Source organism: Amblyomma mixtum, chromosome 2 (genome assembly GCF_055824585.1).
Source record: "Amblyomma mixtum isolate Tamu chromosome 2, ASM5582458v1, whole genome shotgun sequence".
Lineage (NCBI taxonomy): Eukaryota > Metazoa > Arthropoda > Arachnida > Ixodida > Ixodidae > Amblyomma > Amblyomma mixtum.
In genome coordinates, this window is record NC_143013.1 from 176,375,125 (window position 1) to 176,400,750 (window position 25,626).

At 44.5% G+C, this 25,626-nt stretch overlaps 1 protein-coding gene across 1 annotated transcript in view; it reads right to left on the minus strand.

Annotated features, from left to right (window-relative positions):
• The window catches only part of LOC149361721 (fatty acid synthase-like), a 51,221-nt gene that overhangs the window by 13,031 nt on the left and 12,564 nt on the right, over positions 1–25,626 (minus strand). The window contains exons 4-5 of the mRNA XM_089568135.1: positions 22,902–23,138; positions 20,340–20,567 (exon numbers count right to left, since the gene is read on the minus strand). Coding sequence (XP_089424261.1) covers positions 20,340–20,567; positions 22,902–23,138 — 465 coding nt within the window. The remainder of the gene's footprint in view (positions 1–20,339; positions 20,568–22,901; positions 23,139–25,626) is intronic.

Here is a 25,626-nt window from a genome sequence, read left to right on the forward strand (position 1 = left end):
TTTATAAATTAGATGAAATCCATACGAATATATGTGAAAAAAATTCCTAAGTGTAAGCTGTAGCGTCCGAGAACTGCTCTCTCTTTAAGTTTATGTGTGTTCGCCATGAACGATTAGTAGTTAAATGAAATGGCGCATAGGTGCAAGATCCATGTTAAGCAGAAGGACGGAATACGGTTGCTGAGAACGCAAAATAATATGAATGAAGGTCTAGCGGGAGCCAACGTTTCGACGACAATGCTTGTTGTGTTCCATGTAAATGTGGCCGCGACCGGGAGGGGTTAAAAATGAATTCACACTGAAAGGAGCAATGGGGGGGGGGGGGTGATGTTGAGGGCTTGGAATGGAGGGGCCGGTAAGGTAAGGAACGGGAACTTGCGAAAGCTGTTGTCCAGGCATGGGTACTGTGACTGGTTTCATGAAGATGACAAAGTCTAGTTGACCTGAAAGTGATCAGATAATGAAGCGCAGCAGCAGTGCAGAATAAAACACAGGAGGATTCTAAAATATAAATAAATAAGGACACAGCAGCATAGAAAGAGAGGATGCGGGACAGAATAAATTATTTCCTGTCACAGAATGACAGAACGGAAATAAGAAGGGCACGGGACGGAGGTAGGGGTGAAGAAGAGGGCTTCTAAAAATTAATAGTGGCTGGTGCAGAACAGAAAGAAAAAGTAGGCAAAAACAAAAGCGACAAACGTGACAGAATTCATAAAGAAGCGCTATGGAGTACGGGCACGGCAGCTGCTTTTTGTTTTCAGTTTGTTTTCAGTTTGTTTTTCTCTTCTTGTGTTTCCGTGGCTCTGGCCAGGTGCTACATAATATTACATGGTGACGTCAGCCACGGAATGTACCTGAGAGCTTCTTGGTTCGCTTTTGAGGCGTTTAGCCCTCTTTGCTGTAGTGTCTTTATATGTGAAATAGTAACGTCTCCCAGGATGCCATACCTAACAGGTTCGGAATCAGATGGGAGAAAGAAGCATGGACGGTAGTAGTTAAGTTGAGAAAATATTCTGAAACTGCCGTTGGGAGCTTCGTTGCTCTCTCAGTGCAGCGCCAATTACATTTCCTCCTTAACCAGCCCGTGAAAGGGGCTCTCCAAAAGGTGCAGTAATCCAAGAATATTACAGGATGCATCTTTACGAATATCCTCCAGCAATAATTTTTTCCAATGGGTTTCGTAGAAGCTGAGTTATCTGTATTAAAACACTGAATATCAGCGTCTGCTGGCCTTTATTATCTCTCCTCTCATCATTTTTCTAAGCTCAAAGTTCAGCGCTCCACACGTGGAAATTCCCCGGTGAGCGAAGGTTCCTGACCCGCTGGAGCGACGCTGGTGACTGGCCGCCGTCATGGTGGCAGCTGCGGGACGCTTGAAAGAATGTAAACAGTATAAATCAGTGTACTGAATTTCCAGTGCTCCGGAAGAGGGCGCCAGCATGAAAAAGTCGTCGAACTACGCACAACAGTGTCGGTTCAGTGCTGCGGGTAGAAGAGTATTACTTTGCTCAGGTGTTCATGACCAGATAATGTAGGGATTGAGCGAGTTTACGTGCTCACCTCTTAAGGAGTTTTGAGGGTCCATTTAAGCATTGCCTTGTATTTTTTTGTGTTTTGTAGCTGGCCTGATTTCGATGCTGCCGCTTCTAGAAGTGAAATGGTTTAATATAGCCTGTTTCGATGAAGAAAAGGCCCTTAGCTTTGGAATTTGCTATGGATTCGCTACCATCTTTTTTGGCAAAGATTTAATACCAGTATATTTTCGACTTAGTATTATTTGCTGCCTCTAATGATCATGTGCAGGGAGCATTGAGGTATACAGAATCAATAGGGGATGGTTCGCTTTATGGACTTTTGGTGGCCATGCGCTAGTTAATTCCCTTTTTTTTTCTTTGTGAAGTATTCTGTAATATGATTTTTCGCGCAAATTCTGTTTAATCTTAGTGATGTTCACATTCGTTCCAGACGTTGTAGTTCCAGCAGTATGCGAAACCGCGCTTCAGTGAGCGCTTTAATTAGCGTTTCACAATTTTTAGAAATGTTCGTTGCTCTATGGAAATGATTATCATCTCACTTGAGTTACACATAAAAGGTATGACGGGACAGCTTTAAATAAGTACCTGAAGTGGCCTGGGGTTTTCTTTGCATATCACTCCTCAAACACTGAAACATTCTTACAACACACATGAGGCCTGTCTTGAACCAACCCGAACGAACGTGTCTCGATGGCCTATAAGGATATAGAGCGCATCAGGCCTTTTAGTTCTAATATGTTTACTATCATGTTTTTGCCACGTAGCGCCTACCTAGGTGCTCTGTAAATAGCTTTTTTGTGTGTATACCCAAACACATACGCATATATATCCTTTATGCACAAAACCATGCAAATAAATACCATGAAAGAAAGAAAAAAACAGTGTCTCGATGGCCTAGAGTTAGCGTGTTTGACTCGCGACCCAACGGCGACAGGTTCGACTCCAATCCTAGTACCCCAGTTTCTTTTCAGCGCAATAAATTTACGTTCTTGCATGTCATAATAACGCTTGAGTGATGATGCAACCCTATAATCATAATTTATACAATAGCCGCCGAGGTGGCTCCGTGGTTATGGCACTCGTCTGTTGGCCTGAAGAATGCGGGTTCGATTCGGGCCGCGGTGGCGCCTTTCGGTGGAGGAGAAATGCTAAATGCCTGTGTAATGTACGATGTAACTGCACGTTAAAGAACTACCTATGATCAAATTTACGGAGCTCTTCACTATGGGTCCCTCATAGCCTGAGTAGCTTTGGGACGATAAACGCCCATAAACTACGAACCAGATTATGCCCTTTACTCGCAATTGCGATACCTTTGTGGTCTTGGAAAGCGTGCATAATATTTACTTATTTTTTCAGCTCCGTTTCCTTAATCAGCAGTTGACTTTAACTTATTCATAGATTTGGGCTATTTTCACAGCAGAACGTTTAGTGCAACATTAAACATTATTGCAACATTATTTAGAATGCATGCAACATTATTTAGTTATGCAACATTATTTAGAAAATGAAAATGATACAATCCTTCCTTTCCTTTAGGATAAACGTCTCCACCTAAGCGGCCACCTCACGCGGGCTGAAGATGGCATTTACTTCAATATATCGAAGTTCTCCTCAAGTGGATAGGTGCCACTAGTAAGCTTAGAATTCTATCTCTGACAACAAAAAAATTCACCATCAAATCATTCTTGATGTTCCTTGCTACCAGTGCATTTGTTTTTTTGGCACCACCGTTTTTTCACAAGCGCGCTCCTTTCTAGTTCGTGAACCGTAAGGGCGAAGCAGTCACGGCATCGTTTATCAAAAATTCTGTTTTCCTGCAAACTGCGTTTCTCTTTTGTTTCCTTAGATTCCGAGTTATCGCGAGTACATTGTAAATTTAGCTTGTCTCATTGATTATACATTGATAAACTCTAAATATGATGACGCGCCAGATTGTGGAGAGAATAAAAGGTTTGGGGAATAGAAGAGCGTCAATGTCCAATTAACAACCTAGAAAACCAGCTATTTGTTTTTATGTATAAAATGGTTTGTGACACAAAGCTGCTGTGTCACATTAACGCGCATGAGTGCATAGAGGCCGCTGATAGAGAGCTGCATTCGAGACCTCTGCTTATGCTTCCAGGAAAGGGTCTCCAATGCAGCAGCTGAAATTGTCATTGCTATTTTATATGATTCAGCCCACGACCTCCTCGTACCAATGAAATTTTTTTTGTTGTTCTCGCGCGGTAGTGTACGTCTGTCAGGCACCATAGAAGCAACTGCTGAAAAATGTTTTCAGTTCATTCTTCCGACCATCCGGTTAAAATTCGCTGTGCAGCTGTGTACCTCGACACGCGACCATACGTTAGGCTGCAGTGTAGCTATTATCATAAGGTTGGGAAGCGTAAAAAAATCCCTGACGAGCTAGTCGCTTTATAACTGAGATTAAAAGTTAAAATGTCTCCATGCATAATGTGCGCATGTCTTTGAAACGTGTGGTCTATTGGGTGTGCGGGTTCACGATTATGTTGTTAACTACGAGTAGGCATGTATAACTATCCGTTAGCCCCGTGGTCGCGCTGTTATTAACATCCACACCAGAGTATTGATCATGACATATAACGAGTCACTTCGCGATTATTTTATAAGGCCAGTTCTGGGAGAAATTTGCTGATGCACGAGACTAAAAGCTTTCCCAGAGAGGGAAAGGCGGCTCCATGCGACTCGGCCATTTAAAGGGCATTTGAAATGAAAACTGCACCACTCTTTATACACTCTAGGTTGGCGCGCTATATTAACAGAGGGCAGTACTTTGGCTATTACATTCGATTTAGAGGACGTTGGTGCGTCGATAGCAGACAGCGGTACTCTGAACATGCGAGAAGTGGCTACTTGAAGCACAAGAGGTGGCGCTGAATCAACTGTGAAAACGGAGCAGAACAAACCTATTACCATCACGTAGTCATTAGAGACAACATCTGCTGGGAAGTTGTGATATTTTTGGGTGGTGGATTGAACGCACTCATCTTAGAACCAGGAAGTATTTAAAAGTAGTGAACTGTGCGCGGATTAACTGCGGGCAGTCTGATGGGCCGTTGTTGACCACGTGTTTGGGAGGCACGGGTAAACATAACTTACGGGTTTCTGTTCTTTTTGTTTTGCGAAGTAATCCGTAATAAGGATTTCGCGCAAATTCTGCGATATCGCTGTGAAGCTTATACTCGTTCAAGCAATTCTGAGTTCTGCAGGATATAAACGCATACATAACAAAGTGTTTTTCGAAGCCTATGACAGTTTATAAAAGTATTTATAGATTTTTGGAAAAGAGTATAAACTCAATATTCACAAATGTTTGGCGTGCGAAATTCAGAGACTTGATTCCGTTGTATCCTGGTATTCCTGCACATATTACTGGCTTATTTTGCACATCGCATCACGAGTTTATATGAGTAGGGACACCACATATCGAAGCTTTGTGAAGCCTCTTGTACTACTATTGAAAATGCAAAATTTATTTTATCATGTATCAGCTAAGGCTAAGGCTTAAAAATAGTTTAAAATAATATTAAACTTCTAAATAGTTTAGGGCCCATCCGTACTAAACCTGGCGGTGTGGACAGCAGCAGCACGCCGATGTAGACACCCAACATTTCATTTATTATGAGCCTTAGGGAAGACAGGGGACAATGATGACATCAAACAAACCGTGCCACAGATCTTGATGCTGCTAGCTAAGAATCTTCGTACAAAATCAGGGCAAAACGAGCGATCGGTTTCTGGCGATAAGCTGTAGGCAGTGCCGCCTTGGAATGCATCATCAGTTCATAGGGATGTAGAGTTTTTGGAACAGACTGTGTACATCTGAATGTGGAAATTTGACATTTTGCTGGCTTTTCAGCTGCTGGTATGCTCTAAGAGCTCTAAACCCCCGCGAGCGGTGTGCGCTCTCTTTCCATGGGATTCACGAGGCGCTTGTATGTGTCATTTCTATTGTACCGTCCTCTAAGTTTCAGGCACATCTGCGTGCTTTGCTGCGAATGCAGGCGTAAAGAATCCCAAAAGCGTCTGCCAAGCGCTCCCTTTAGCGGCGGGCGATCGCCAGGGCCCCGTTACCACCGGCCGACCTCTACATCTTTTTTCGCATTTAAATTCCTTTCTCTCACTCACCAGGGGACAGGTTCGTGGATGGGGATCACCGGGAAAGGTGCCACGCTCTTTTATGGCAAGTTATCTGCTGCCAGTAAGAACCCAAAGAGATAAGGCGGGGATGCGGTTGTTCCAGTGAGTAACCGAAATGATCCCATACAAGCTATTTTCTTGCGAAATAAGCCTGACCACTCTTTTCACTATTGCCGACACATTCCTGACTAACACATTTCCTTGTTTTGGTGCTCCCTACATAGTCTCACAGCGCTGACGAAGATTGCGATGCGATCGGCACAGAAAACTGCAATGTTCACGGCTTATACGTGACGCGACGAAATCCAATGTAGAGAGTAAATCATTTCGGCTTACGTGTAGCGCAGGCAAATCTTGGCAGTGTATTCACTAGCGCACCCATGTCAAGAAATATAATGAGTCACACTGGAACAGGGAAAAACGGAGTTCAATATTTACTTCAGGGGACAAAGGTGCTGCTGGAGTGTACGTCATATCATTTTCTTTGGTGTAAATGCTTTCATTACACTAGATCAGTTACGCGGTGACATCGGAACTGCAGATGCTTTGCTAAGCCATGTCAGCTTGCCGTATTAGGCTTTAATGCCGATATTCCGGCGTACCATATGCACGTCGTAGGGCCGCGGCATGAAACGCTTAAGAGAAGCTTGCGGCGCGGTGCGAGTGCCCAAGAAAGCAGTTCAGGGCGGCTGCAGATTTTGACAGGGTAATAAAATGAAATAAATGCGAAAATGTCTGTTTTAAACATGACATATTTGGTTTCAGCGTTCTCCTAAAGACCCATATGAATATTCAAGGTCTAAATAGACCTCCAGCAGCTAAAAACTAGATATACTTGACGCCTCCGAAGCACTGAATCGCGATTTCAGAGGAATGTCCGGCAGAACTGCGGGCCCATCGCTTCCACATCCGTGTCCCTGATGGCCGCTATCTTGGTCTTGCTCGAAAGCTGGCGCTCTTCAGTACATTCTGGCTGTTCTCACTATTGCGATATCTTCTTAGAACGGCCACGTTCGGCCACTTTGTGAGGCCCCTAAAACGGCCATCGAATGGCTGGCGTGCGCACTTGAATTGCGATTATCTCCTTTTCGTGTTTTTTTGCCAGAATGAATAGCTTTACGGTAGTTTTCGTTACGTGTTATTGTGCAACTTATCTTGCTTTGATTCCGTTGAATTCAGAAAGAACTAAACGCTTCAGGTGTGATATTTTTTAATTGCCGAGCCAAACATAATAAATTTTCCGAATAACATTGTCACTCAATTATGTTGTCGAGCCCGCTTATGACGGCCGCATTTACCACTTATAACGAACGCTTCCTTCTTACCAACACAGATGCTGCTACTGCCAAAATATTCAATTGGGAAATTGCCCTCCATCTCAAATACAGCAAATAACTCTGGAACCACTACTCAGTTATAGAGAACGAGGAGGGGCTCTAAACTCGCCCTCTCCGTCGATAAACTTGCGCTTCTCGCTAGCGCAAACATCGAAATGCGTCTCCCCGCCGCATTCACATCGCGTAGAGAACGGATGTGGCGACCCAGAAAAGCAATGAAAATGGCGACCTTCAAACTATGGATAACTGCCGGCCAAGCAAGCACCAAAGGGCCAGAAGGCCTACAGTGTAAATCAGAACACGCGTGTGTGCCAGCTCTCCAAATTGGCTGAAATAGGGGCGGCTTTGAAGTCGAAGCCATTGCGCTCGGTTGGTAATCAGCCAACTGCAAGAATGTTCGAACTTCGTATACAATACACGTGATATGCCACGATGGAACAGCAGGCCACGTAGCATGAGTCGCCTATGCAATGGGCTTTCCACCACGCGCGACGCGATAAGTGCGCTGCGCTATTTCTTGATGGGTGATTGGCCCAGGAAGCACAGATGAGAGAATCGACAACGACCGCAGACTTGTTGCAAAGCGTCATTGATGTAAAACTTGTCGAAGTTGTTATCTGCGGCTAGGATGACTTCATTGGGGGCGGATTATAACGCCGACATCGCGGCGTTAAACTGTAGGCGAAGGACGAGTGTCCAACTGCCGTAATCTGCACAATGCGATAACAAGCATGCCCACCTAGCCCTAGCAGCCATGTGCACTACACCGGCGGTTAGTTACATCGCGTCTGCAAGATCGCCAGAGCCTGCTCTATCTTTACTATGCCAGCTGCATCGCCCGCTTTGCAATCGGATCCGTCGTTGCAGTTCGTTTTCGCGCTGTGGCGCTACCCAGATGGTACGACAGCTGCGTCATGCTTGCGTAAGGTCGCGCGGTGCAGACGTTCTCGTTATCGCTCTGTCCTACTCCTAAACCACGCGTCTGTCAGATTCTTGCTTCCGGTCCCCACTTGTGGAGCTCCCACTTCAGCCGCGGCTTGGCGCTTTTTTCAATGTTAATCTGCTGGACGGGCGCGCAGCAGATTTTCTCGCTGTCTTCTGAGTTGGGATGAGGCGTTCGCACTGCCTATCACTTGAGGATGGCGACTGGCATACTTGGGCGCTGCTAGAGGTGTGTGCGCCCCTTATTGCCGCCCCCTGCCAGACGAATGGGGCGTTCGTTCGTTTCCTGACGCCATTGTTTACGCACATTGTTTTGCGCTGTGAATGGCGTCGTCCGCAACGCCGACGAGTTGTTCTCCCTGCAGGAGTAAAATTACACCGGTCAATTATGCTAAGTACGGCTGCTGCTTTGAGTTTCGTGTGAAGTGTGGGAGATTTTAAGCCCATTTATGTGAAAATGAGGAACGCCACTGCAGATGACACGATGACGCGGCGCGAAGCAGCCCTGCCTTGTAATCGGCCTTTGCGGAGAGTGGGCCTGGACACATGCTGAAGCGGAATTGATTTTAGTTTTATCTGCCTCCTTTTCTTCAGGCCCTTTATTAATTTTGCATAGTCTGATTAGCGCCTGCTTGTATTCAGGACCACGAAAAACATCCAAAACTCATTGGTATCAGCTGCTTTTCATTGGATTTGAGAACCGAGTTCGGTTTTTGCTGCTTATTACAAGATTACCTGTAGGCTACCACTAAGAGAGAACTTTTTTTTTCTAGGTTTTATAATGATGACAGCTTATCCGTGAAAAGCTAGAGCTACGACTTGGTGGCAATTACTACCTGGTAGTTTCTAAAAATGCCTTCTCGGGAAGATTTACGATGCCTTTTTAGTTGATTCTGCAATTTTTCTTACTAAACATGATTGAATAGCAAACCAATAAAGGAAAACTTATTAATATCTACTTTTACCCTCTGATTTCACATTTCCGCCAAGCAGTTTCAGTGCCTCTCCCAGAATGTTTCAGCTTTGCAGCTAAAAGACAAACATGATTTGAACAAGCCACCACAGCCTGTTGATGTGATGCAATGCCGCTGCACCGCACTCTCTGGGGCAGCTTTTGCAACCAGCGTCTGCAGCAGCTCCACGATGACCAGCGCCACGGTGAGCAGCGCCACGAACGGCGTGCCCTATGACGCGTCCATACCTGACAGTCAGCCGTTATAGATGCAGAGCATTCCTCAAGAACAATGAAAGAATGTTTCGACAATGTCTTCGTCCGCTCTCCCTCGTCAGGCGCCGCTCAGTTGGTGCTTCCTCCCACAGACGTAGAGCAGGCACGAAGGCTAGCTGACTGGCGCGATTAGGAAAAGAGGATAGGAGAGGTCTTCGGACGGTCGGATCGGCCGGACTCGGCAGGCATTGTAAAATTTGAGGAGGCGCTGGCATCGTCAAGGGTCTCCAGGAAAGCAGCAGCATGGATTAGAACGGCGGCCATTATAACGGCGCACCAGATGCGCGTTAAGCAATCACGCCAGCTTTGTCTGAAATAATATTTTTGGTAATAATATTTAAAGTCAATGAAGTACGAACCTTGGATACAGTGAACGCAATACTCGCGACCGTCAGGGTCGTTATAAGTGGCCTTTACTGTATTTTATAATTATTGCGCTTCGACATAATTAAAATTTTTTATTATATAATAAATATCAAGATATATAGTGCATCTACGCATGCCAGGGCTTTGGGTACAGCTCGATTTCATTCTTAACTAAAAAAGTATTGAGCCAAATGTCTTAACACCCGATAAGAAATTACGTAATTAAGCTTCAGTAATTTGATCATATTATACGGTCTAATTCACATATACTGAAAATAACTGCATTTTGGAAAATAGAATGTTTAATTTCACACTTGCACACGAGTCTTTTTTTTAAGATATCTCCGCTAGAAAAAAAAATTAATTTTACGACAGGCGCATACTTTTCATTGTGCTACAATGCGTGGTGTGGTGCGTGAAAATATAGTAGTAAAATAAGAATATGCGCTTTGTAAGCAAGTAGTCGGATAAGAATTCTGAATGTCTCTTTATGAAGTTTCTTTATGAACATCTCTTTATGAAAATATTCTGAAGTGTTCTTTATCGCTTGGTGATCTCAGCATTTAGCTATGATTTCAATGGTCTGATGTGCACTTCCCAGAGCGACCTGCACATACCGCTTCTCAATGTAGTTCGCGCCTGCAGGCCCTAGAAAATTCGGCTTTCGCATTGCTTACGCGTTTCTACAACTTCTGGAAGCCAACACGTTTACCGCGGCATACATGCTGGTGTACCCTTTTTCCTGAAACAACAGCGTTACTTCGGTGGATCAACTGCAGTCTAAGGGACGTAAAAACGCATTTCTTCCCTCGAATATCGCCCGGGTTGGAGAGTAGATTTCGTAATACTGAGTGCCTGTCGCAACTAAATGAAGTTACTCGACTACCTTCTAGCCCCGAGCACATGTAGGCGTCGATGAGGGTGAAGCGAAATATCACAACATAGAAATAACGCAGCATAAGATCCTATCGTTTCATACACACCTGTCATGTCGCTCGCTAACTCAGGAGCTGCCGCAGCTCTCGCGGTTATTTTGAGTGTTCAGCATTCCGTGGCATGTAGTGGTAACTGTGTAAACTAGGAGTGTTTCTCCAGATTTCGTGGGCTTCGTTCCTTTATGTCAAAGCCCTGGGAATGGCTTCTATGTGTGAAGAAAAAGAAATAGTGCACCAATAAATTTTTAAAGCAAACTATAATATTTACTGCAGGCCTTTAACTTGTACAATGCGGTGAACTGTTATCAGCAAAAAAAAAATAGGTGCCGAAAATTAGGTGCCTCTATTGTTTTAAATCCTCTATGACGTCTCTCATTGCAGTGAAATATACTGCCTCTTTATTTGAAAATTGTTTTCCCTTGTGTCAACCACTTGAAAAGATAAGCTGCTTTATCTTGTTCTCTTAGAACAACCGCGTGTTTTGAAAGACGCAATTTTTACGAGCAGTTCTAGTTTTATTTTGAAAAAATTTCAAACTTTCGCAATCTTTAATACTTTAACACATGTGTTCCGCCTGCTTTGGAACGCCTGCATGCAGAAACAGATCAGGTACATTAAAATATAAGTCACCACTCAGAAAAGGCAGAAAAAAACATTGTGGCCAGCGCGTTGAAATTTTCAGTTAACAATCAGAAAACAAGGACTTTAAAGAAAAGAAGAAGGAAAACATAGTTTTGCCTATGCGCACGGACTTTGGATGCACCAGGCGCGTGCAGTGCTGTATGCAGTCAGCGATTGCGTCGTTGTGCCCTGGTTGATAGGAAGATATTTATTTTTCCTTAACTGTAGTCCCATTCGAAGTCGTTTGCAGATGCGCGTGCAGCCGCAGCGCCCCCCTGGTAAATTCTACTCTAGCGCAAGCTCCACGTTCGAGGAGGTAGCAGATAGAAACTCGCAGCTCTGGAAAAGACCTATTAAAAGTCGAGCTCCGGGCAACAAACATCCATTGGGAAATAATACGAAAAACCTAGCGCGGCAACCTGGCGCGCATTCATCACGTGTTCTCCATGTGACGCAGAGGAGAATGCTTATGGCGCACACTGACATCCGCCCAAGCGCATTTTGTAGTTTGTAGTCGCCGCAGCAAGCAGGCTGTAATTACGCGCAGTTGTTGCAAGGCATGAAAGATGCGGCTACACGTATGTGTGTAGTAGCAAAATAATAAAAAAAAACAAAGTCGCAGTAGGCTGCGACATAAAAACCAGCATGATTCTGTTCCAGTCGGTCTAAAGCAGTGCATATATCGCATGCTAGATAATGTCGTTGTTGCTACAGAAGGCTCTTTACAGACGGTGCTTGTTTTTTATCTGAAGAAATTTTAAACGACACGGAACATTACTCGGAGTGCTCTGTTCATGTATATTGTGCAGTTGGCTAACATTTATGTACAGTAGCGGCCATAATAACACAAATGATGCTTCGGCTACTAACCTTCTATAAACGTCCTAGCTAGCGATTTGAACGGATTCCGTTTCATTGCGTCTGAAAGTTTCCTCAACATGGAACCTCAATATTGGGATTCTAAACTGCGCCGCAATATCGACACTCATGGCCATGGTTCAGAACAAGTTCAGTGTTGGCACTGGTTATCCCAGGTCATCTGCATGAGCTTCTGCATCCCGAAACATACCCCGAGTTTTCTTCGCCAATGCTCGAAGCGGTACCCGAGGGATGCATTCACGGCAAAAGCTGTTCGTCTTTTTCTAACAGGTTAGTTTAACTCACAGTTGTGAATTTAACTGTGATTTGCATTGTTTGTTTGTGCTAGCTTGTACAGGCGTCATATTTGAGTGTACTTCAGGGCGTGTTAACTAATGTCTTCCTGTAACTTTGATAACCTGATAAGAGGAGCATAATCCGGCTCAGTGATAACATTGAAATTGGAAGCCATTGTCAGGAATCAAAGACCTTCTCCAAGTGAACAAGCGAACTAACATGAGAAGTAGAGCTAGACTACATACTTTGAATACATATCAGAGACTGGCTTGAAGTGCAGGAAACAGGAAATACTTTCGTGGACTGGTCAAAGCATGGAAGTCTGCGACCGCTTGGTTCGAGAAATATATGAACAGATAGGTTGACAAGGACTACAGATCGTAGTGAAAATTTTTATCGACACAGTTATGCGATCTATAACTCTACTGAGGAGGTGAGTACGGAGAGAGAAAATTCAGCAAGGAAACATGTTCAGAAGAAAATAGAAAACGCAAATTTCTAACGCACTTCACCTGTCAACCAAGGCAAGTAGCAGCTAGTAGGTGGAGGCTTCATCTGCAGACGCGAATGCATTTTTGACAGCTAGCATTTTCTGTTGGGGCACTAAACCGCGCCCCATGACTGCGTTTTTTTCGATTTCGCTCAAAGGAAGAAACTTCTCAGAAATGCTGTTAAGCAGAAGGCAACTAACGCATACATTTGTGAGGACTTCTCGCCTACAATGCGAAAAATTAGAACTTGCTAAGGACTGCTGCTGAGGACAGTATTATTTATTTATTTATTTATCCTAAAGATCCAGAAGAGAGCATTACATAGGGGGGGGGATGATTAAAACAAAGCACTCATAACAAATCAATCATAAGAAATGATAGTCAAAATACAGAAGGCAGAGTTTGGGTAACATTTGGTAAAGTGCAGAATAACACATTGAAAGAGCAAAATTCAACACATTCAGAAAGTGAGTAATAATTAGGGCAAAATAAATAACTACAAATACAATGGCACACAAAAGAGGCTCCGGAGCTGTTCAGCACACAAGAAATGGCATAACATAACCGAAGCAAAAAAAGGACCGCCAAAAAGTTACGGCCGTCATAACACGGTAAGTAATCTAGCACTCAATGACGCATTTTCCGTGTTCAGAAATGTTAGTAAAGCTGTTTGAAAAGTTGATAATTCAGTATGGCCGACAATACTGGGTGGCAATGAGTTCTTTTCATTTATTGACAAAACCAACGCTGACTTCTGGTATTTTAGTGTGCGAGCGAAAATCGGACGTACCTTATGCGCGTGATCCAGGCGAGCTGAACAATGAGGTGCAGGAAGGATATGATTTCGGGAGAATGGCGTTTCGCTGTAGTATAAGGTATGAAATAATGACAACCGGGCGAACTTTCTACGTGTAGCTAGAGGTTGAAGATTTATGGCTTGTTTCAGTGCTGATACGCTTTGATGAGGTGAGTAAGATGACAGCATGAATCTGACGGCTTTATTTTTCACTGCTTCTAGAGCATTTGTAAGAATCGCGTGGGACCTAAGATTGGAGCATGCTTTAAGTACGATTATTTGGTTACCAACCACGAGGTGCATGTGTACGACAAAGAGCAAACCTAAACACATAAACGTATCGGCGTTCGCTAACGCAATGAAAAAAAAATGCTTATTCACAGAAAATGTTGCTAGACTTACGCACAGCTATTTCAAAAGTATGTTTGATTATCAATAGGAAGTTTTGTTTTTCAAACATTGCTTCATTTTGTGATGTTAAGAACTTTAAAGGATACCATTTTAACAGTACTGCATATTGGAGGAGTTGGTTGACATACATCTTGCAAACTTTTTGGCGCGAAAAACACGGACAGAAAGAGAAGACGACACGAGCGCTGACTAACAACTGGAAGTTTATTCGAAAACACGTAGAATTATAAAGGAAGAAGGTGCGATAAAATCGTTCGTCAAAAACCAAAAGAAGGAAACTAAACACAACAATCACCGCCAGCCCCTGCTATCAAGACGCAAAGCACTTGTCCAGATATGCTACCTCTTTCTCCCGTATAGCAACAGACGGTTTGGCCACGCACGTGTTATGAGCCTTGGTGATACTGTATGCCTCATAAATTTCCCTACACAACACGTTGTCATGCTTGTACACAATCGTAGGGTCGTCAAGGTCCGGCGAGCACATGCAGGTCCCGAGTTCCTTGCACTGACGGCAGTGAGTTCTTGTGCTCCTGCAGCCGCACATTAATGCATCTGCCGTCTGACCGTAATAAACCTTCCCGCAGGCCAAGGGCAGCTTGTACACAACCTCCTTTTCGCAGGCGGTGAACTCGCTAGCATGACTGACAGTGCACTTCCGCGGGTCCTGTCTAGGCATTGTCTTGTCTAGCCTGTTTCGAACTGCCACGCGAGATACCATTTTGTATTGAATTTTTCTGTGCTCAGCAAATCTGTGCGTTTCTTGTACTTTATTAAGGCGGAAGCCTTTAATGTCTCATCATTGTAAGCAGCAGTTGTCGACAGAAAATGTCACGCTTTTCAATTGGTGGAAACGGTCGTCACGTCACAGTGCGCGAATTTCAAACGGGGCCAATTGTACTTTGGCTAGTAACCATGCAACCAATTGAAGGGATCGTATAGTGATGCTCCAAGTAAGTGGGACTGAGCTTAGTTAATTGCTTAATTACCCAATTAGCTTTACTAGTCGGGCCATATAAATAAATAAAACCGATTAATAAATTGGTCGAGCTCAGGAATCGAACCCCGGTCTTCGGCGTGAGAGACGAGCATGCTATCCACTCCGCCATGCCAGCTCGATGGTTTGGAATGAACAAAGGCGCGTCTAGTGAATACAATGTCTTCACTCACTCTCATCCTTCTCAATTCCCTTCCGGTGAAGTTTATGTGTCCACCGAGAAATGAGAGACAGATACATTTCCTTTCCTCAAAAATCAATTTACCGACGAGCGAGGCGTAGAACAGAATGGGCGATGGCGTTCTATGGACTCCTTGGCAGCCTTGCAAGACGCTGTCGCGTTCCACTCTTAGGGGCGAAGCTTAACATCTTAACCACACATCAGTGACCACAATTTAGGTCAAAAAAGTGCCCCCCCCCCCCCCCTGAATTTTGTGAGACAGTTACTGCGTAATTTCCTTCCCTCAAATACAATTTTCATTTTCTTCATTACGGCTCCTCTTTATCTATCTTCTTTCACTCCCACTTCCTCCCTTCCTCTACAGTGCGGTTCAGGTGTCCACCGAGATGACAGAGAATTACTGCGCCATTTCCTTTCCTCAAAAAGCGTTGCGTTCAAAGGGCAAGGCATCGCGCCGAACGGGTGGTGGCGTTCTGTGGACTCCCTGGCAGCGCTACAACGCGCTGTCGCGTTCCACTCCTAAAGGCGAAGCTTAAGCATCATTAATTAGCAGTTAATTAGTATTCGGGCATTAATCAGTGATTAACCATTAATTAGTGATTTGTCATCACTTAATAATTAGTACTCAATTATATGTGATGCCACCAGTGCCACAGAAACAGCGAAAGTGGTGCAACGCTTCCGCCTCTGCCCACTTTAGATAGTCCAAGTGCACCCTGAATTTTAGTGTAGTTTCCATTGCTTTATTGTCGCGTTGTCTTTCTTTCCGTGTAGTTGCTTTGTTGTGGAATGTTACTGCATTTGACTTTACGCTTGCAGTGCTGCTCATGACGTAGGGTAGGATTCTAGATTAGTTTCGATAGCACGAGGTCTTTAACAGGCATTTCTATAGCACAGTGCACGGCAGCATTCGTATTTCGTGTCCACCGAAACGCGGCCGCCGCGGATGAGTTTGAATCTCGTATTGTTGGGAGAAGGAGCCGCAGGCTACAGCGACTAAGCCGCTGCGGCGGTTGGTTGCCTAATTATTTTGTATATGCCTGACACTTTCTTGTATCTAAGTCGACAAGCAATTAAACTGGTATTTTGTACGCGTTTACTTTCTCTGCTGATGGTCGCCTTGTAGAGGGGGCTCCTCGATTCTGTTCTTCCGCTGTTCGCGCAACTTTTATGCTTAGCCCCGAGGGTCTGGCCGAGGGAAGAAGCTACATAACTAAGAACTAAGGGCAACACAAGGCCTGCAATAATCAGAATAGTTTTTTTGTTATGCACTAATTCAAGTTTGACAGGTGATTTGCCTGAATATAGGCTCGAGGGTAGCACTTAATTTTCAGCTTAGAAACGTGGCTTGCAGTGGGGCAGAACGCAGGTATAGAATGTATTTGAACCCATCACAAGAAGCAGCATTCACCAGGAAGTCGTACTTTGTTCCCGTAAAGTACATGATTCCACATTTCAAAGCGAACGGTAAGGGCCAAGGAAAACCAGTAAGAGATATTTTCTTTAATATTTTGGTCCCAGCAGTGGGCCCTATTCACAATGGAGACATGCCCCAAAATCGTTTTTTTTTTAAATGCGCTTGACTAGTCTCCACAAAGATCGTGCGTATATCTGGTTAAGATTTCCGTCGTTTAGTTTTACGTGTGTAACGTGGTCTGTATGAATAAAGTTCAAGATGTAACCATGATGCCATCAGTTTTTCGCTTGCGACGATTCTTGCGTTCTTCCAATCAAACTAGGGCCATTCGCAACAGCGTACTTACGAACGTACTGTAGCAGTGCTGTTACGAACGTGTTCTTTTTATTCACATTTATTAGCGTGCAGCTGCAGTCGGTTTTATTACTTCTTGACGCACTGGTCTCAAGTCCACCTTGTACTCAAGATCATTCACACTGTGACAGCAAGAGAATGACCTCAGAAAAAAGCTACAAAGTAAGCTTGAACATACAGGAGGCGCTGCAAAGAATTGATATATTTTATTGTGCAAGTGTACACAACAACCAAAAATGGTGAAACAGTTCGCACGTGCCACAACTAACTTCCAGAGTAGCCGGCTTATGGTCGATAGTTGGGTACTGCTGCGAGCCTTGAGTAAGTACAAATGTTGCACGGCATCCATCAAAGACCTTGATCTGAGCTCTTCTGCGGAAGCACTGAAGACAGTAAAACAAAAGTTGATAAACAATAACACTGTCAACATTAAAAAAAAAATTTATACGAGCTATGGTAAGGTGCAAGCAATGAAGGGCATGAAAGGTATGTGAAGAAAAAGGGGCAAATTAAATAGTTATGCCATAAACTGACATTAGATTTACAGAACAACGGTAAGCCTGATTTAAGGCATTGGAGGGGGTATTGCATTTGTTACTTTTTGTTTACATTTCGAGTGTGCCCCCCGCCAAGCGTTCAGTGACGGAGCAGCCTTCTGCTGCCAGGGGTTCGGAAGCAGTCGCGGTGAAAGGACTTTTTCTTTATGGGCTCTACAGACTGGTTTTTTGATTAGATTCCAAAGGTGCCAATATTTTTCAAAAGAACACTGTGCTGAAAATGAAGCCAGTCAGTGTATAGAGATTATAACCTTGTAATAAAAACAGGGCGCATTATCTGTAAACACAACTTTTAAATAATACAAAACGGCAAAAAATTTAAATGTGCACATCGCAGCCACAAGCCGTTTTCACAAGCCAAACATCAAAACGGTTTTTGCGAGCCGCTGCCGTTCCTAGCGAACACATCGGTGACCCGACGGCGTACTATTGACCTCTTAGACACTGCAAGCCTGATAGTCGTGATGTTTGCAGCCTTTATGTTAGCTACCTTGGTCTGAAGATGCATTTTGCCAACAGCACGCCTGCGTTCTTCGTAATGTTATAAAGGACCGGTTAAAAAAATTTGCAATTACAAAACTAATACGTACTGCTCACCTATTTCACAAGTTAGACATAATTATGGTTTCTGGTGATCTCTGCGGTTTGGCCAGAACGCCATTCGCTTCTAAAGAGTCATTTAAGAGCTATTTTTTGCAATTAACAGCACGATGTGGAAGAAAAAAATGTTCACTTCGTAAACCCAATTTTCTCTTCAATAAATACGTCTGTTTTAGCCGAACAAATACCAACCTTCTCACGAGGAGGCAGTCTTGTATCTAAGTTGCCCTACTTGTATCTAAGTTGCCTACTTGTATCTAAGTTGCCTACTTGTATCTAAGTTGCCGTCGGCATCGCTTTAACAAAGACAGCGCAATGTGATGCCTGCTGAGTTCAACGCGGTAGATCGATTAACCAAATGCTGTCGGGCTTTTCGGACTGCACTGCGCTACGTGCAGTAACACGGCTATTGTAGCTTCTACAAAATGTGATTTCCACGCGTCCTGTGTAGGAACTTGTATGGCACGAAAGCAACTACTGACGAGTAAAAGAAACAGAAGAGCTGAAAGGGAAAATTGTTTTTGTTTTTTTTTTGCAGTGGCAGTGGGGTCTGACTTTGAGAGCGCTAGCGGATTTCGGTAGATGAACAACTACTGCAAGCAGTGCTCCTGGCATAAGAGCTTGCCCAGATGTACCTATTACTTTTTTAGATCTTGAAGTATGCTTTTCACTAGTTTCTCGCCCAAGAACTTGCAAGGGTCTAATATTTATGTAATTGCGGCTGTAGAATATTTTTTGGGCCATGGTGCTCTTTGGCAAAAGGAGTCCTTGCGCCATAAATATGATATTCCTGCACCACCTGGGCTGTGCAGCTATGTGAAGTGAGTGCAGACCCTCGGTTACGCCTGACAGCTCACGCTGACCGCAGTACAAGTGCTGAAAGACTCCACAGATAATTCTGCTTAGTTCGAACAAAAAGCGAACTATTACCATGATTTATTTTTCATATCTTGCGATATGCTGTTTCCTATATATATTTTTATTGCTTTAGGTGCACAACACAGCAGCAAATCATGTACTAGTGAGTACTGTATTCGTCTGAACTTTTTTCACACTGCAATTTGTTAAATATTTGTGTCGTAGAATGGAAGACACTCGTCCGTCACTCCTGAGAACAACGGAGAAAACAAAAACTTCAGAAGAAACCTTCCAACCCCAATAGACGCAATCAGAGCACTTTTGTTTCTAGATGCCTTAGTTAACTGAGTGACAGCTGCAGTCTCGGTGCAGGCACGTGCGCACCTGCTCTCGCAGTCACATATGCAAAAAAATTGTTCTGGTGGAAGAGGGCATTAAACAGAAAGAGTTCGAACGCAGTGTTCGTTGCGACTCAGGTTCATTTTGGCAAATTATTATGTGCCTACTTAAAATAAGACACGGATGCTGCAAGTGCAGGAATCGATCTCTTTTAAACATGAGTTGTCCAGTCACCAAGAAAAATGGACGCTTCGAAACCGAAACCAACTGGAGTTCCCTGCCCTGAAGGATAGCGAATCCGCAAGCGGCGACAAAACTCAGCCGTGTTTGACGTCGAGCGCGAACATGACAGATATCGGGGTCCAACCCAGCACCAGCGTCAGCCTCTCGCTCACTTATTCATGTCTAACCATGTGCTTAACATTCGCAAATATTTCTCCTGGACAACACTCAGAACGCGGGCGAACTTTCACCGAACTGGAAAGCTACAATTCGCTTCGAGCTGAGGTTGATCACGAATTGAAGGACGAAAAACAGAGGGAAGGTGGTAATATAGGCAGGTGACAGCTGCGCTGCGCCCGTTTCCTTTGTTTAGCGTGATTTACTTTATAGCAATGTGTTTCTCGACGGAACGCACTCCAAGGATCTCAGTTTCCACTCCAAACAGGTTCACTGTCATGTAGAAAAAAAAATCTGCTCTGCTGCTTGAAGAACAGGGCTACACATTTTCAAGCGCATGGTCGTCTTAAATAGCAGGTGACAGGCCGTGTCGATGTTCCTTGATTGCTGATTAGTTAAGCAATGAAGTTTCATCGACATTTGCCCTTCCCGACATCAAGGACAGATATCTTTTGATTTTGTTACGTAAACGCGCTATGCTACGTCCACTGATTTTATGCATGCAACTATATATAGGAAAAGAAGTTTCGGTAAGCATAGCACAAACAATATAAACCTGCCCATCGGAAGCGCCGCGATTTTTTCGCTGCTGATCAAAATGAAATAATGCTCCGTTGTATTCTTTGCCCTCCAGAACCTTTGGTTCTTCCACTCACCTTGCATAGGTTGCGCTGCTGCAGAGTCTCCAGACGCCGATTCGCTGGCAGCTCCGCCTTCGCTCATCTTTCTTAGTTCGTTGAAGGTGAGTCGGCCGATCTCTTGCATAGAAAGAGTGAAGTCACACTCGCGCTCGATTGTCTGCTTCACCTCGACTGCCATCAGCGAATCCATTCCAAGATCACGAAGGCTCGCGTTCGGGTTCAGGCTGGACGGATCCTTCACACCTGGATGTAAGCGGTCGACATGGCAACGTTTAAAAATTGACACTGAAGTAAAGAATAAATGAGAATAAATTGGTAGCTCGAAGTTTTGATGCCGGCAATACGCGGTTTGCCAAGAGCATGACGCGAGTTATTCAATACTTTACGTAAAACAGAGCAGAGCGAAATATATCTTATTCAAAAGTCGGCGGAAACACTTAACACTGCTTCCATGTGAAAAGGCGTAAGCCCACCGCTCACTTTGTCGACGCAGACGCCGCGCGCTGCGGCAGGATGTGACCCGACGCCACGCTGCTGACAATTCTACCTCTGCCTGGGACGACGTAGCCGCCGCGACGCCGCTGCACCCCTTCAGATCTCCGCGCTAACTTCGTGAAGGCAGTCGCAGCCGTGGCGCGGCCCGCCTTAAGAATATGGCGCGATAGTTAATGCTTCAGTGCCAATATATGCAGAATTGGTCTTTCTGTACTTAAAATTCACAGATTGCTGGGAGTTTTATACCACAGCTGGCGAAGTGGTGCAGCGGTTAAGCCCTGCGCCACTGCTCTGTGATGGCAGGTGCTGCAAGTGACACACGCACACGCACACACGGGCTTTCGCTCAATGATGCAAGTAAGGCTTACGCCTCAAAAATTAGCAGCGGCGCCATGGTGAATTTCTAGTTTCATTCGTTTCCTTGTAGCGTATTTCCTAAATGTGAATTTCTACCCTCTTAGCTTGTCAGTTTCGTCTGCGCTGACTTTTAATGCGTTAGCAATAGAACCACCACTTCGCAAAAATCTATCCGTTCCTCTGACTGATGCCTCGTTTGGCAGGTGGCAGAGTGGAAGGAAGACGGAAGAGAGAGAATGGAGACGAGGAGAGACTGGAAGGCGGCGAGTGGAGGAGAGTAGAGACAGGATGCAAGAGAGGAGAGCAAAGATATGAACCTACGGCCGCCATCACCCGTCTTCAACGCTTTTATTCAGCTTTAGCTTGTAATTAAAACCTACACCTAAACGCATTGGCCATGAGGGTAAAATAGCAAAAAAATGACGCTTGATTCGCGTTATGCCAAACGCGAATTAGGTGCGGTAGCTGTTGGGTTTTCATCTCGGTTACGGTGTTAGATCCAGTGTTCACGGATGGCAGTTGCTCGAATAACGATAATGGATTAATATCCATATTTGCGGACTTGGTCGCTCTCATATTCTTAGATCCATCGGACTCTTCTTGCAACTTCTGGCGTAGTGACGCATTGCTTGACCGCTGCGAAACTGCCCTTCTATGGCAGGTGCTGCAATCGGTGGGACTTGGGTTATTACCCATGTTCCTCTTCTCGAGCAGCCTCTCACGATTAAAGGAGCTGGTGCCTGACACGGCGGGCAAGTTGCTAGGTATGTATAAAATACCTGGGCAGGTTGCCCACCACCGGCGGGAGGGCAGGTGAGCAGGTGAGCGCCACTGCCCTGAGATGGCAGGTGCTGGTATACCTGTGGTTTTTATGTGATCCAGGTTGCTGCTCCAGAGCTACTGCAATGGCATGCAGGTTCTGCCACTGGAGGAATTTGTGCGATCCAAGTTGCTTTCGGGCAGACACACCCTAGACAATTTTGCTAATCTCTGAACGTCCGGATTAGTGCTTACGCAATAATATATAAATAAAGACGCCGCCGCGGTTGCTCAGTGGTTATGGTGCTCGGCTGCTGACCCGAAAGACGCGGGTTCGATACCGGCCGCGGCGGTTGAATTTCTTTGGAGGGGAAATTCTGGTTTGGTTTGGTTTATGGGGTTTAACGTCCAAAAGCGACTGAGGCTATGAGAGACGCCGTAGTGGAGGGCTCCGGAAATTTCGACCACCTGGGGTTCTTTAACGTGCACTGACATCGCACAGTACACGGGCCTCTAGAATTTCTCCTCCAAAGAAATTCAACCGCCGCAGCCGGGATCGAACCCGCGTCTTTCAGGTCAGCAGCCGAGCACCATAACCACAGGGAAATTCTAGAGGCCCGTGTACTGTGCGATTTCAGTGCACGTTAAAGAACCCCAGGCGGTCGAAATTCCCGGAGGCCTTCACTACGGCATCTGTACGGCATCTTTCGGACGTTAAACCCCATTAAGCCAAATCAAACCATATAAATAAACACATCAAACTATTGAGCCATTTTGGGTGAATAAGTACACGTGTGCTCTCACCGAAAAAAAAAGAATAGATTGTTTTTTGAGGTAACGCTAAAAGTAAAGCATTAATTATTGAAAGCCATATCTGCAGCAGCTCTGCTTCAGATGAATTCAGCAAGAAAACGGTGACTTCGAGGTGTCATGGCAATAAACTCTGAACACATGTTCCAGACTCACCGAAGACGCGCCCGATAGAATCGACGAGGCTTGGCTTCTTGTTGACGCCTTCCTTGAAAGTCAAGTCAGCCTTCACAAAGCTGGAAACCACGGTTCGTTCATGGCACATCAACTCGTCCATCACCGCCAAGCAAGAAGCGATCCTTTGCGGTACGAACCCACTGACCACAACATCGTCGCCTACAACCTCCCGGAACACGCCAACATCCCTCACGGGGCCCCATAATATAGCGAGAGCTGAAATGACAAAAACACAGTAGTTTTAGCAACACGGCGAGTTTTCTCAGCAAATATTGTTGGTTCACACTTCTCCCTGCACAATTTAAACCTCATATGGGTTTAGTTTATTGTTGCTGAATTGCTCTTCACGTTTTGTTTATACCAAGCCAATTGCATAGTGAACTCACTGGATGAAAACCTATAGCGTGACGCGGTTGGTTGTGCAGTGCGTCTTCGACAAGCAATTTTCAATCGAAACGTAAACGGCTGTCTGTGAGGACACTTGTTAGTCACCGGTTTCAGTTATCAGCTGCCCCCAGCCAACGAATGAGAGCAGCGGCCGCAAAGTTCGGCAATGCGTACGTGAAATGCACCGTGGATTTCACAGCCTTGCGCTGCATTCTAGTGCGCCTTACCGGAATTATCGCAAAATGAAAAGCGGATAATGGTCCTTTGCAGAATACGACAGACACGAAGCGCGGGTACCGAAATTTCTATTCTGAAAGCTTAATGTCTCAATTGAAGCTTTCTTTCATTGCAGAGTGCGCAAGATAGGCCGATAAAGAGCTAGTCGAAACCGTTGCTAGATTACCGCGTTTGCAAAGCTTTCTATCATAGACGAAAGCGGCACAGAAAAATGTTTGAAATATTGAAATAGGTTAATTTGACGGGAAACTGTTTAATTTGCTTTGACGCTCTAGTTAATATCAGTTCCTCCTACAATCCGCACCCAGTGCATAGTCCGGAAGACTCACTCCTCGCTCAAAGAAAAAAAAAAATTGCTCTCTTGTCCGCAGCCAGGGCGTACTGCGCTGGGACTGAATGTACAGGTGCCGTCAAAAGTAAATGGAAGGCAATATTAACGGAAAAATTTAATCATTGCCCGCTCAACTCATGCATCCTTGAATCCATATGTGCAGACTAATTGTGATTGTGCGAATTGCACTGTGCACCAACAAACGTGGACTATCACGCTTTAGATTTAAAGAAATTAAATTTTTTTGAGGAAGTCGCCTTCAATTTACTTTTGACGGCGACTGTACAGTCCACGAATCTCTTTGAGCGCCGAAACGTCAACTTTTTTGTGCGTTAGCACTACGAGTGCCATTACGTGAAATGCCCGGCTTGTGCCTCTGAGTGTTCGCCGAGTGAAAGCTACGAAACCTGCAGCGAGCCGAATGCGAAAACCGCATCACCCCTCTCACGAGTGGCGAGGGGGAAAATGGTGGTGGATACGAGGATCGAATTTATATTTCAACATATCAGTAAATTAGTCTATAAATTTGTCATTTTCTCGAAATACATTTTTATCCTACACTTCTAACCTGATGCCATCTCTCTGCATTTAAACCCCCAATCTTCCAATGTCTTTTTGCTGACTTCCGCCATACATTTATTCATGTGACCTTCTTATCTGAGAACATTAAGGCCTCAAGGAGAGTGACTGCACCTCCACCGACATTCGAGTATAACATGTTCAATTGTTTCTACAAATTCACGGCACACTGCATGTGGGTTACTTTTTTTTTTAACTTCGTGTTCTACGACACCCTGATCTAGCTTCGAAGAGTAGAGCACTGCCTCTCGATTTATCATAGAACGATTCCTTCCCACTCTGCCTTTACTAATTTCGATATAATTCTACACCTGGCTTATTTTCAATTCAATTATTCCAGTTTTACGTTCTACGTTTTTTTTTACCTATCGTTTCAAGCCCTTGACTTCTCCGTCCTTGTGTCCTGCGTACTTACTGGTTGGCTTCCTAGTCCTTTTCCGCCCTTGTGAGTCAACGATTTATCTGTATAAGTATTTAAATACTTTAGCTGCCCGCCTGTTGCCATCCAATTTCCTTAGGCGTTACTCATATAATATTTCATTCTGAGATTCCTGCGCTTCGAACAATGCCTGCAGCCCGCATCCCCCTGTACTGCCTTGTTTGTGGTTTTGCCGTGGACACCTATTGCCAGCCTCCCAACAGCTCTCTTTTTTATTTCCAGCCACGACTGAACTTCTGCTCTGAGGCGGAGCGGTGCCCTAGGCGAGCATCGAGAGCAGCGAGAGGGAAACGAGAAACAACTAAAGCGAAATATTGGGTGAAACTTTAAGAAAATAACACATGGCCAATCGGAAATGAAACAAATAGGCAGGCATGAAACGAAAAAGGATCATCGTAAAATCTAGTTTTTCTTACTCATTTAATCGCATCAGACTACGTGAGCATCTATACAATTTTTATCTCTTTTGTTTTGTTAGTGCGGGTTTGTTTTTCATTCCTATATAAGTTTTCTATGACCTGCTTTATTCAGGCTAATGGGGCAAGCAAAATCTTAAATTTATATATTCCAAAAGGCTTCTATTGTCTGCCTTCTCTGCTCAGATTGGTATTTTTCTAGACGAGATGCCTTAAACACTGTCTTCACAATATTTTTCCAGTCGAGCAGAACTCAAAGCATCACAGTTTGCTGAATGCGTGTGATAGCAGCCAGGCTATGCGCATGCCTCAAGA